At 47.6% G+C, this 13,382-nt stretch overlaps 1 protein-coding gene across 1 annotated transcript; it reads right to left on the bottom strand.

Annotated features, from left to right (window-relative positions):
• Positions 1–117: 117 nt before the first annotated feature.
• Positions 118–12,678, bottom strand: LOC136433813 (basic helix-loop-helix domain-containing protein USF3-like). Its single transcript, XM_066426344.1, has 7 exons — positions 12,333–12,678; positions 10,091–10,244; positions 9,613–9,653; positions 8,699–8,787; positions 7,953–8,049; positions 7,399–7,520; positions 118–7,159 (listed from the first exon to the last, which is right to left on the bottom strand). Exons 1-7 carry the CDS (start codon positions 12,562–12,564, stop codon positions 1,073–1,075), a joined length of 6,822 nt encoding a protein of 2,273 aa, XP_066282441.1. The 5' UTR covers positions 12,565–12,678; the 3' UTR covers positions 118–1,072.
• Between the last annotated feature and the right edge of the window lie 704 nt (positions 12,679–13,382).

Raw genomic sequence — 13,382 nt, 5'->3', positions numbered from 1 at the left:
TCATTTCTCTCTCTCTAACTCCTCTGATAAATTTTTACTATCTTTCCAGCAATCGCATAAGTCTGGAAACCAGTCTAGTCTAGTAAAATCAGCACTGCAAGTAGATACATCACTGACTCATCTTTCAAAAAACTTCTTTAATGATATGAGGATAAGCTGTACATTACTTCAGAAATACATACATGCCATATCATAAAAATGCAGATATAAAGCTACTTGTGGTATAAAAATATACATTCAGATAATATGATCAAACCTTTATCTGATACTGTGATAAAACTATCTTGCCACAAACTTTCATTCCTACATATCTTTTTTTTCATATTGCTTTGTTCCTCCATATAACTTGGAAGGTAGTTATAGCTGAGAATTATTACATCATCCTATTTCATATTTCATATGTCTGTTTTTCTTATCTTCAACAATGGACCTTTTACCACCATGAACATGCTGTTCTTTCTTTTCAAGCATATATTATCAAGAGGCCACATACTTGTAGATCATGGCTAATAACACAAGTCTGCTTGGACTTCTAAAACAGCTGTAAAGTGTAAATGCTAGAAATGAATCTTTTTGTCAACACAATAGAAAGGTGGCTTCTAAAAGTGGTCAAATTTGCATGCCAGCCTCAAATTCTGTCAACTCCTGCATTCATTTATATCAAATTTCAAAACTTCGACCTGTGTGCACTTTCTCTTCTCAGCAACAATGTTTTTGCTCCTTGAAAGCACAAATCAAAGTACTAAAAGTTAAAAAATTTTCTGAATCTGACATTTTACTCCCAATCACAGTTTAAGCAGCGTACAGTGTGACACACTTGTGAGAGATTTCATTAGGCCAGCTCAAACACCTTTTCACAGATCCCATTGCATGCTGGGAGATGCAGGGCACTAAGCTATAGGCAAGCTCAGGAGGCAAACAACATCATCACCATGGCAAATCATATGCAATATATGTTCAAGTATGTCCAGCTATGTTGTCATGGTAATGACAGTTTGTACTTGAGCTACCCATAGTGCCCTGTACCTCCCAGCATGCAGTGGAATCCGTGAAAATGTCCGTGGGAACTATTTCAAGGAGGGGGAAAGTTGAAAGCGTGGACGGCATTGCTGAAGGCAGACGTGTGATAACTTGGTCCCATCGGCGCGCCGATCCCGTGGTTCATTGCGGTGGGGTCCTCCAGCGGCGGGTGCTGGCCCTTCCCCAGGATGTTCTGGATGCTCATGGCGCTGTGCATGAAGCTCTCCTTCCCCCGGGGCCCGATGAGCGGCCCCGTCCTCAGCCCCGGGTGGTGGGGGTCTCCGTGCGCCTGGCTCAGCATGGGGCTGGTGTGGAAGGGCAGCTGGGGCACGCCCAGCGCCGCCGCGTTGTCGTTCTGCGGCCCCGCCACGTTGTGGGGGACGTCGGGAAACATGCCGAAGTTCGGCACGTGGGGAGTGATGGGCGGGGGAGGGGGAGGCAGAGAGTTGACCAGGGTGTTGGCCGGGGGGCCGGTGGTGACCGCGGGGGGAAGATTGAAGGTGGTACGAGGCGGGATGTTCCCATCTGGGACAACAGGGAAGTTCTGGGAGAAGTTCAAGGGTAAACCAGCAGGTCTGGGCGGTGAGAAGGGGTTAAATGGGGTCGCAATTTCAGCACGGCCCTCCGGAAGTCGAGGGGGCTGCGAGGTAAGCACCTGGTTCGGGAGGTAGGTAGGCAGGGGAACGTCTCCGTGGACTTGCTTGGGTGGGTTGAAGTTGGTGTAGAACTGACCCACCTCGTGGGCTCTACTGTGCGGGCGACCGGCCTCCGAAACGGGCGCCGGCATACCTGGCAGGAAGGAGGCAGAGGTGTTGAGGTTTGGCTGAGGGTTGTGTTGCGTGGAAGGCGCAGTGCCATGCGGCCGGCCGTCTCTCTGAAACTCAGGGCCGGGGAACGGGGCCCTGGGCTGGATGTTGTGCCTGTGCATGTCCTGGCCCCGGGGGTGGATGTTGAAGGCCGGGTTGAAGAAGTCATGAGAGGTTGCCAGCCTGGGCGCGTGCGGAGGTGGGAGATGCTCCCTGCCGTGACCGTTCACCACCTGTCCATGGTTAACATCGGAAGCAGACGTTCTCACCCCGTTAAAGTCTTGCATGGGCTGCGGTATCATATGGTGAGCTCCTGTCTGCGCTCCTGGACCCTCTCTGTGAACTATCGTCCAGGTCATCGGCCTCTCAGTATTCTTTTGTCTGCTATTGTTCCCTTCAGTCGCTGGTTGCTGACTGCCTCTCATGGTCTGGTTATTCTCAGTTGGCTTGAGTCTCTTGGGCTGCTGATCCTCCGCTTCCCGCTGCCTCTTGTTCTTTCTGGCAGCCGGGCTCTCTCCCGAGCTGGGCCTTTGGTTGGAGAAGGAGGGGGACTCGGGCTCCACTGACATAGGCCCGTTGTGATGCCTGGGGGAACGATCAATGTTGTTGGTCGTAGGATGTCCAAGAGTTGCTACAAAGCTCTGAGGGTTTCTGGTCACATTTGCAGAGGCTGTTCGTGGACTGGCTGCTTGCTGTTCGGTGATTTGGATTTGCCTTCCTGCCATGTTCTGTGCAGTATCAGGTCTACCAGCCTGCTGCACGACTCTCCCGCCTGACAGCACATCAGCGTGGCTTCTTTGGGGGCTCTGGACCGGCAAGCGAGGACTTGTTGGAGATGTTGCCACATCGTGACCATTTGCCTGGGCAGGGCTCTGTTGATCACCTTGCCAAGGGTTGTTCCTGTTCTTTGCAGGTTGCTGTCTTCCTACGGTACCCTGAGGCGATGGTCTTGGTCTGTCTTGTCTTTGCTGAGGCTCAATCTGTTCTGATCGGCCGCCGTGTGCGTTGACTCTGGGTTCCACTCCCCGGCGCTGGACTGGAGGCACCCTTTGGTCACTGGTCTCCACTGTTCTCTGTTGGACATTTGTCATCAGCTGGGTGCCAGGGTCTGATGACGTTCTGCAGGCAACACTGTTCAGTCGTGGCAGCGGAGCCCCCTCCCGCCCCACGGGCTGCTGTGACTTCTGGCTGTCTACGCTGCTGTTGGTCTGACTCTGCATCCTCTGGCAGAGCCCCTGGTTTCCCCAGGCTACAGTGCTCGCTCCGGTTGCAGGAGCGCTGCCGTGTGCTTTTGATGCTGCCAGCAACCTGGACGCTTCGGAACCTGCCGGAGAGGCGCTCTGCTCGGAGCGAGGGGGGTGATGGTGGGAATGAGGGTGGAGCCTTGGGCTCAGCAAGGAGGAGATGTTCCTTCCGTCCCATCTTCCCGCAGCTGTCTGGGACCCGACAGAGTCAGCCAACCTGATGCTGCCGGTGTCCTTGTTCTGGATGAGGTGCGACGTTGGAGTAATGTTGGGCGGTGGCATGGATGTCTTGGAAGTTTTTGAGGACGCGGCTGCTGTGAAGTTTGCAGCAGCCTGAGGACTCTGGTTGAAAAGATCAGGCTGAAGAGGGAAGAATGAGAAGGTGGGTGATTTCTGCACTGTAGATGTTACAGGGGGAGGAACAGGTGATGCCCTGGTGCCTATGGAAGATTTCGCACTCACATTTGATGTCGGAACTAAAGTTGTGGTGGAGGATGATGATGGTCTTGTTGAGGCTTGATTCCCATTGTTTGTTGTGGTGGGTCTATTCAACCAGGGAACATACAGAAAACCACCAGCCTGTGAAGAAGGCACAGGGTCCCTCCCCTGCCCTTCAAAAGAGTTCGGCACATTCTGTGCACGGGCCTGTCCCGGTGTTTTTCCTGATTGCACTTCTGGGGAATAAATCACAGATCTGGAGACAGTCGTTTCAGGTCTGAGATTGTTGTACTGCGAGTTGGGCGGCCTTTTTGGGGTCCCATGTGGACTAGGCACTGTTTTATCTGCGTTAGGTTGGGGTGTCTCTTGACCAGAGGAAGGTCTGGAAGTGGTATTTCCTATCAGAGCCTCCGCTGAATAACTCAACCTACTGTTCTTGGTCGGTGTTCTTTGCACCACAGTTCTACCCTGAGCTGGAGCTGCTGCAGTGCCCTGAGGCTGTGTGACAACACTGCTGGTGGGGGCGGCAGTCTTGGACAGCTGTGCAGGTAAAGGGACCGGGGATGGAATCAGCCCAACTGGGGCATTTGCACTGAACACAGCGGAGGTCTGCTCTCTAAGTGAGCTGTTATTGTTGCTACCTATGGCTGATACATTTGCTTGTGAAAGTCCTTGTATACCAACACTTCTTGAGTCCTTAGTGACTGTGACAGTGCCTTCAGAAGCTCCAGACACTGGTGGTGCATTGCCTCCTGTATGTGTAGAGCTTGCAGGATTACTCTTTGTCTGAGACTTGTTAGGACCAGCGTTTTTGCTTTTCCTTTCCTTTGTCTTTGCTTTTCCTGTTTCACTTGGCTTTGCTTTGGCCTTTGCTCTGGACTTTCCCGACGGCGCAGGCACAGGACAAACTGAAGCGTGAGGAGTGGACACCTGCTTAGGCAGTCCAACATGATGACCACTGTGGTGTCTATGTTGCTGTAGTATAGTTGAATCAGTCCCCTGACTGTTCACACTGTTTCCTCCTAAGACGCCACTATTTTGAGCACTGCTAAAACTCAAGGTAGGACCTTGCAGGCCGTCGTGATGTTGTTTGTGACCGATAAACGGCATTGGCGTTCCTGAAGTCTGAGGTGCAGTTTGACTACCCTGCCTGTTGGCCGGATGACTTGTAGAATGCTGTACAAACAACTCACTTCTCTTATCATGTTCAGCGTTCCCAGCGGCCTGAGTCAGCACATGATACTGTGTTTTATTGTTGGATGACGTAGTGGCAGCTGCATTCTGAGAATTCGTCGTAATCATGGCGACATCGCAGGTTTGCTGGCCTGGATGTGCAGAAACTGAAGCTAAGCTGGCTTGCGACACCTGAAGGCTGCTGAACAGGGGCTGCTCGGACGGCGACGACAGATCAGGAGACTGCGCTGAAAATATGGACTCCGCAGCTTTCGCTAGAATATCCTGGGTGTTCTGGCCGTTGCCAGCTGTTGCAACTTGGGTCGTGTTCACCTGTAGGGGGTTATTGAATGGCACCATTGGGTTCCCCGAGAGAGATGGGAGAGAAAGTAGCTGCACTCCCCCACCAACAGGCACCTGCATGGCTCCCCCACCGGCCAGTTTGTTGAGGTTTGGGTTGAACTGCGAGCTTTGGTTGGTGAGGAAAGCCGTGGGGGTTGGCACGACGGAGGTGTGGTTCACAGGGCACGGCAGCTGCAGGGGCGAGACGGGGAACATCAGAGGGGCCTGTCCGGCCGACACCTGCAAGCTGGCTGCAGACGGATTACTCACTACAGTCTGGCCACCCGAGCTGTTACTGGCCGGAGTCGACACCATGGAAGATGTGGGATTGATAACGTTTACTGGCAGAGAAGTGTGAGGCACTTGCGCCTGCATGCTCGGGTGAGGTAAGAGATATGGGGTAGATGTAACTTTTGATGTCCCGACTGTAGCTGATGTGCTTACATCCTTAGGAGTGGTTCCTGACGAAGTTGGCAGCGACATGATTGGAGTGGCCTGACTCGGAGATTGGTTCACTACAGTTGTCGCTCCAGACTGCATTATTGCTTGACTATCTACAGTTGTAGGGGACTTTATTAGCCCCGCATGTGTTGTCTGTTTCCCATTTTGCGTGGAACCAATCTCTTTATCCTTGGTTTTGCTCTTTGTGGCAGAGTCTGTTGCCTTCGCCCCCTTGTCACCGCTTTTCGGGGCCTTCTTCTTGCTGCTGGACTTCTTGGACTTTTTCTTGCTGTCACTGCTGGAAGACGACGTGGCGTTGGGAAGACTGGCCCCCGTCCCGGCACTGGTGACCACGGGCATGAGAATGATCTGGTTGCCGGGACCCTGCAGGATGGTGAACATGGGGCCCGTCATGTTGGGCACCACGTTGGGGTTGCTGGGCAGGGGGAGCTTCAGGGTGCCGCTGGAGTTGATGGTTGGACCAGCGACCACCTGCATGCCGTTCGCTCCCGGGATCTGTATGCTGTTGAACCCTCCGGGTCTGGGCACGCTCGTGGTGGACCAAACCATGCTCGTAACCGGCTTCGTGCCGTTATTCAGAACAGGAGACGTCAGGCTATTCGTCATCCCTGTGGAGAGTCTTGGCACGGCCGTGCTTTGGGACACGTTGGTGAGGTTGGTACAGGCACTTACGGGGAGCATGCCGACGGGGTTCATGTTCTGAGGGGCGAGCATGTTGGAGAACTGCGGGTTTTGGTGTATCGTTTCTGTCGTGCTGAGCTGGTTCACCGAGCCTTGCACGTTCTGGGGAACCCCCGCGGGAAGGTACTGAATCTGATTGGCAGGTAGACCCGAGTTCCCCACCTGACCAGCCGGCATGAGGACTGGCTGCCCGTTGGCTACAGGTACCTCCTGCGTGCTGGGCATGTTGTTTGGCATGACGGTGACGGTCACGTAGCCTGGGTTCTGCACGCCCCCTACTTGGGAGACCGTGTTCACCAGAACAGAGTTTGTACCCAGCACGTTCTGACCCAGTAGAGAGTTCTGTGGCTGTATGAGATAGGGAGAAACTGACGACGGGGTGTTTATTGCCTGGGACGCGCCGACAGTGGCACTCGGCACGCTACCGAGGATCGGGATGACGGCGGGTGCCATGCCGCCCTGAACTGCGTTTTGCGGCACTTTCGCCATGGAGTTCTGTGCGGTGGAGGCGCAGGGTTGCGAGCCGAGCACTGCTCCACTCCCGGCAGTCATCAGGGGCGAGACCAGCGCCATGTTTGCTGTGTTGACTGTAGGGTTGACCTGCAGGGCTCCGGGCCCCGACGAGCTCCCCACAACGGACGGGAAGACTTTGACCGCCGGCGAGGGGACTTGGACCAGGTTGACCAGCCCTCCGGCCTGGTTGACCACCGTCTGTCCAACAGGAACCTGCTGGCTGACCACTGACGAACTGGCCGCTGGCTTCGTCATCAGAAGTCCGGACATCCCAGAGTGGACTGCCTGTTGTAGTCCGTTAGGTGCCTGTACAAGCGAGATCTCCCCTCCCTTACAGTTCGCCTGCATGTTCAGCCCACTAGTTATCGGGCCGACTCCACTGCCTACTGCGACCTGTTGGCTCTCTGTCTTGACGTGACGGATCACCAGCGGCGTGACAGACTTGTAGGGCCCCACGGGACTGATGGCCTTGGTCTTCCCCTTGAATGAATGAATGAATAAATAAATGGTTCATTAACTTGCTAATGGAGCGTTTCACAGCCTGTCAGCAGAATTGCAGACTAATTAACATGAGCTAAAAGCTGACTCATCACGAGCAACAAATTAACAGTATTTACAACTTAGTATAAAGTAGTCTGACCTGAGTTAACAAATAAGCACTCAACAAATAAGCAGTCTTAATAAGCAACTTGATATTAAAGAGTGAGTCTAACACTCACCTTCCACATGAGGGTGGGGTCTTGGCTGACGGAGATCCCGTGCATATTCAGCACCTTCTCGTACCTCTCCTTCTCCACGGTCAGCTCGTTGATCTGCTCCCGCAGTCTCCTGATCTCCATGGCTGAAACAACAGGATGACATTCCGTCAATAATTTCATCAGGCTGGTAAATGCCTGTCGTAATGTAACAGTTACTCATGCAAATGATGATGAGGTAACAGTTTGCAACAAGGACTTCAGTATAATGATTTCTTTCCACATAGTAAGCTTAAGCTTAAATAATCAACTATTATATTATGTATCTGTTTTTTAATGTTTGAACATTGTCCTTGTTAGCCTGAGTGTCATCCTGTTTCAGTTCCAGGCTCTGCCTTCACCAAACAAGGCCGAGCCAGGAATTGAAACAGGATGACACTCAGGCTATGTTCTTGTCCTTTGCTCTACAAATTCTGTAAGATGTCTGTTATTCATATAAAATAGAAAAGTTAACAAGGAAGACAAAGTGAAAGTTTCACTTAAACACTTTCACAAGATAAGAAAGACGTCCTTCTTACCTTGTACAGGTGATCCCCCGTTCATCAGCATGTGTTCATGTTCCTTACTGAGCTTCACAATGTGGTCGTAGGCCTTGTCAAGGATGCCTCGCTTACTCTGTGGACACGGTATAACAAAACCCCACTCATCAGACATGCAACACCAATAGTTCACCTTGTAGTGCTTAGTGGCACATAGGGCAGCACGTTTCCTTGCTGTTTCAGTAGCTAGCACTTCTCTTGTAACAAAGCTAGGCCAAACCAATTTTATCTGCTGGTTCCCGGCATAGAAAAAATAAAGCTGAACTGGAAGATCAATATGAAAACAGAATTTGAGGAGAAAGACAGTACATAGGTATACCTAGTTAAGAGTGAATTCAAGTCAGATTCAAGCACTCTTCCAAACCCAGTTTTTATGTTGATGTCTTGCTAAATCTTCATTTTAAAATATCCAAGAACCAGCGAAATAAACTGGTATGGACTAACACAATCAACTACGCTGGCAAACTATCAATGCAAAGTCACAGGCACTTAAACCAAACAGTAGTCGCAATTAACTTACCGAGCAAAATGACATAACAACATCAGAAAACAATGCAAGGCTAATTTATTGATAAATTGTTTAGGGCCTTAAAGTCAATGAACACAGAAAAAAAAGACCTTCACACATAACAGTTATGCTGACCAAAAATATCTGGAAACACAAACACACACACCAAAAACAATACTTCCTTTTTTCAAGGAGATAATAAAAGGCAGGAACTTACCACAGCTTGTTTCTCCTGCTGTGTGCAGGGGAGAAGTTCTCCGATCCTTAGGATTCCTGCGTTTATCTTGTCTTTCCGCCTTCTTTCAACTAACATGGAGTGTGGAAACAGAGAAAGAACTGGGATTCACAAGCTGATTTGAGAAGTGGTTATTGGTTTTACTATTAAATAGGCAAGGATGTTGTTCTGTATTTGTATTGCCTAATATTACGTACAATTCAGTCAGTCTTACAGTTGTATAATAGTTGGCTGCAATATTGTTTAGAAGGAATCGATATACCAGTATTTGGCAACAAACCTATTTAATTTTCATCAAATTGGTATTGTAAATTTTTGCAGCATCCTAAAGTTTTAATTCTTTTTGCCCTAGTGCCTTTCCCAGGAAACTCATCACACCACAAACATATGTTCTTCCATTGTGTTCCTACTACAGTTTTAACAGCTAAGTCAAAGACAATGTGGGCTCTTGATTTTCACTGCGCTGCAGGGCTCTAGTCAGCTTGAAATTCTTTCTATCATCCCATTTCAATTGATGAAGATATTGATGTTTTTTGTCACCGTGTACAAATTTCTGTCATTGATGAGTTTCCATCCATCAATTATTTAAATTTGGATATTTATCAACTGATCCTTGTCTGTCAAGGTTGATGGAACGGCCTTTAAAATTTTTTCGTCATTTGCAAGAAAATTCTGTCAAATGAGGGGCGGTGGCTAGAGCCCTCCTGTGCAGCAAACTTAAAACTAAATCTTCAGTACATCCAGCATTTTCCTATTTGCAAATGTGTCTAGAATATTACACAGCAATCCCTGCACCTCATGAACATGAACTTGTCCCATCAAACATGCCATCCACATCCACAACATCCCCCCAGAATTAATGATTGATGTATCTGTACACAGAGACCACTGCTTACCCTCATTATGCACTGCCCTCTTCCTGTACCTCCTCTGCTCACTGGAATGAAACATTTCAGGTCATCTTATTGTACTGATTGCTGCATAGCTTGAATAACAACATGCAAGTGCCCCAGCAACGATATTTGTCAAAGATTTCCTCAAATTGTGTTTGAATGTTTTTTTAGATACATGTAACAGTAGTTGGAACAAAAAATGTTGACCTTTTCATAGATATTGATCATTTTTGTATTATATTTTGATCACGTCTAAACAACATACTACATAGAGTTAGTAGATTCCTCATGTGCATTTGATTTAATAATAATATAATAAATACAAGCAGATGGCGGGTATGCTTTTAATACTGGGCATATTTCAAACGACCAACAAATCTTTGAACTACACGTAGAATGAAGAGGCAGCTGAGGTTGCCTGAGTTGGTCTTGAATAAAACACTTGGTTGTGTACAAAGAACTATGCTATCCGTGGACTTACTGTTCCACAGAGTTGGTGATGAGCCCGGCGCTGTTGGCGACACCAGGTAGGATGGTGACACCTGGACTCAGGTGGACTGGAACCACGCCCTGCTGGAGTCCAGCAGCTGGCACAGACGATACGTTCACCGCTGACTGCAGGCTGGAGTCTGCTTCTGCAGGAGGAAAAAACTATGAAATCCAGTCTCCTGTTTTCTGCTGTTCCAATGTAGTCCCTAACAGACCTCCCCGCAAATAAAAAAAGCTGTAGGAAAAATAGGGCAAAATATGTAGGGATAGTTGTTAGGGGGATTGAGCTCACTCAACCAAGGCGGGTTGAAAATGGTAACTTCATAGCCAGCAAATTATTCTGTCTATTTGGTCAATTTTTCCAGCAACCCACGGAGTCTAGTAGAGACTAGCTTCAACGGACCTCTTATAAAATTCATGATAATAAAATGTGACCTGTGTCAATGCAAATTTTTTTGTCATGTCTGACAAAAGATAACAGTATTTAACAAGTAGCTAGTTGCATTTTGAGGCATCAGGATACGGACACCTTAAAGGCGTTTATCTTATGATTTTTTATTGGCCATTTCTTGTTCCTAATAAGAGTCACATATCTGCAATGAATGTACAAATGTTCAGATAGCATGTAAACAAAATGTGAATGCCAATCTAAACCTTTATCGTATAAGCATTCTTCATCAGGCCTAACGGTTTTGGAGACATATATATATAGGCATTGGGTATGATTAAGTAGCAAAAAAGTTCTTGCATATTGTTATGAATATAAAAGATAAAAATTGTTAGAGCTGTTGCATGTCTACTGCATATTCGCATAAATTCCCATATTTTTCCAACGTCCAAATGGGACCAATCCTTGAACTGGAAATTAGGGGCAATTGATTGTTACTAACTTACTGTAATCCACTGAGTCTTGGGCATGGTATTGGAAAGCAGGGCCCATCCCTCTCCTGTGTACCTTTGTTACCTCAGGTACCCATAGTAACCCATCTACACATGGGTGGAGTAACGATACTAAGGAAGGTCATGTATAGTGTATTTCTCGAATCAAGGACACAGCATTGTAACAGTGGGGTCCAAACTGACCAGTCTAACTGGTCCAGACCTTTTAGCCTAGTATTTATGGCATGCAGTCTGTGTGCTGGCGGGCCGGGTTCGATCCCCAGGAATGCCAAGAATCAAACCTGTGACCTCTCGACCCTGTGTCTTCTACTTCCAAGTTTTAGCTCAACTATCGACACCACATATACTAGTAGTATGTAGACATGGACAACTACAAAACTCTTATTTCAGTGACTCTTGATCCAGAAAACTGATGGTCTCCCAAGCTTCCAGAGCCACAAAACCTGTTTTTTAACCTTTTGCAATTTGTCAAATTTTGTGTGCACGGCCATGACAATTTGGGTATACTAGCAATGTTTTCCTATTTTTTCAGTGCAGATTTCACAATCTACAGAAGGTTTAAAGGTTGGTATATGAGCTTATGAGGACTTATATCCAGACATTTAACGTTAGGTTTTCTTTGACTTGAACCTAAACGTCAGGTCCAGTCCTATTTAGGTATGCAGCACTAACCATGACGTGGATATACTGTACATGTAGTTTCAAAACTGTCATTGAGCTGTAAAAAGTGTCATGAAGTACATGACGAGAGCATTTAACGTTAACCCATTAAAATTCAGTACTACATGTAGATCAAAGTTACAGAAAACTTATGCTTATGTCCTGACTAACCCGTAGATAGTTTTATTTCCTCTCATTCATTTATCAACAAGAGTGGCACAGCTGCACAGTGCTGTTTTCAGCAATCATTCCTCACATTCACATATGGATCAAGGTAGGATATAAAAACCTCTACAAAGAACTTGTATATAACAAGTTTACTTTGAAAACTTAATTATCTTCCACGTGAACTAATCATGTTATTTATGTTTACATCTATGAATTATGTTGTATAATATTATTATCAGTGTATGCTGTGTAGTTTTAGTCTTTAGAGTGCGTTACGTTGTTATTCTCGCCACTTTTGGCATGGTGCTCCCTTCCGTTCTAACATCTACAGTAAACATCATTTATGAGTCACCAGTGTTTGCCACCCACAAAGCAAGTGTCCGTAGTGATCTCGTTCTACTATGTCCACCCCCCTCCCTCCTTACACTCGTAAAGTAGACGGTAAACAAGCACAAGTCCCTTCCCAATCCCAGACGCTCCCTTCTGTGTTAAACCTTGTACCGTACCTGAAGGGTCCAGAACGATGTCGGCTTGCTGTTGCACCAGAGCGGAGTCTGGACCACCGGGACTGTTGTTCACCCCCGAGTCTGACTTTTGTTCAGGTTGGGATGCCATCACCTGGGCTTGGCCGGCGGGCTGGTCCTCCTGTTCGCCGGGGAGATCGCGAGCCAGCTCCGTTCCGGCGTTTCCCGATCCCTCGGATCCTACACTTCCCCTCATCATCGTCATCGAGGACATGGTTAAAACTTATAAGGCAAAATTAGCAGGATTTTTGTAGGTTGTGGGCTCGAAGACGAACTTGGATGCCGCCATTTTGACAAATTACCATAACCGGATCAGTCCACTTTGTTGTTATTGCGGGGGTGTGCGCATACCACATGGTTATCAGCCCGCTGGGATTCTTGCAACTTATCAACACCACCTTGCGGAAAAAGTTAGTACTGCACAACAAAGGGAATTTCCACTTGGTCAGAAGGAAATATATGATACTAGTAGATAACTCTAACGTTACACATCAAAACATAACTCCAAGTGGCCCAGTTTTTTGCATGTTAAAATCCATTGTCACCTGCTGCTTTCAAACAATAGTTGAGCCTTCTACTCATCCTTCTCATTGGATGATTATGAAACTTTTTATGTGTCATGAGTCCAAACTGTAATTTTGGAGCCGTTGGAACTAGATCCAGTCCGTATTGCCATGAGGAAGGTAGCAGAAGGACGACCGAACCATTGGCAGTTAAATCATATTCGTTGGGCTATATTATAGCTACAAAAGCCTTACTTTCCGGTTTGGGTCCATGAAACTTAAAGGTGCCCTAAGCGATTTCAGGGGGCAAAACTTGAAATATTCTGGGGAAAGCAATTCTGTTTGGTGAGGTTGAAATTTACATTTACTTCCCTATATTTAATAGCACATCTGCATCATTATTTCATACTTTGGACGTTTAGAAATAGCACAGAAGCAAGCCACAAAAGGAGTATTTTATTTATTGGGTCCCCCCAAAAATCAGCCCAGAATCCATCCGTAACCGTTTCTGTCGACAATTTTCGGTAAC

The sequence above is a fragment of the Branchiostoma lanceolatum genome, chromosome 4 (genome assembly GCF_035083965.1).
Source record: "Branchiostoma lanceolatum isolate klBraLanc5 chromosome 4, klBraLanc5.hap2, whole genome shotgun sequence".
Taxonomy (NCBI): Eukaryota; Metazoa; Chordata; class Leptocardii; order Amphioxiformes; family Branchiostomatidae; genus Branchiostoma; species Branchiostoma lanceolatum.
Note: the sequence above shows the minus strand (reverse complement) of the source record. Positions and strands in the feature narration are given on the sequence as shown.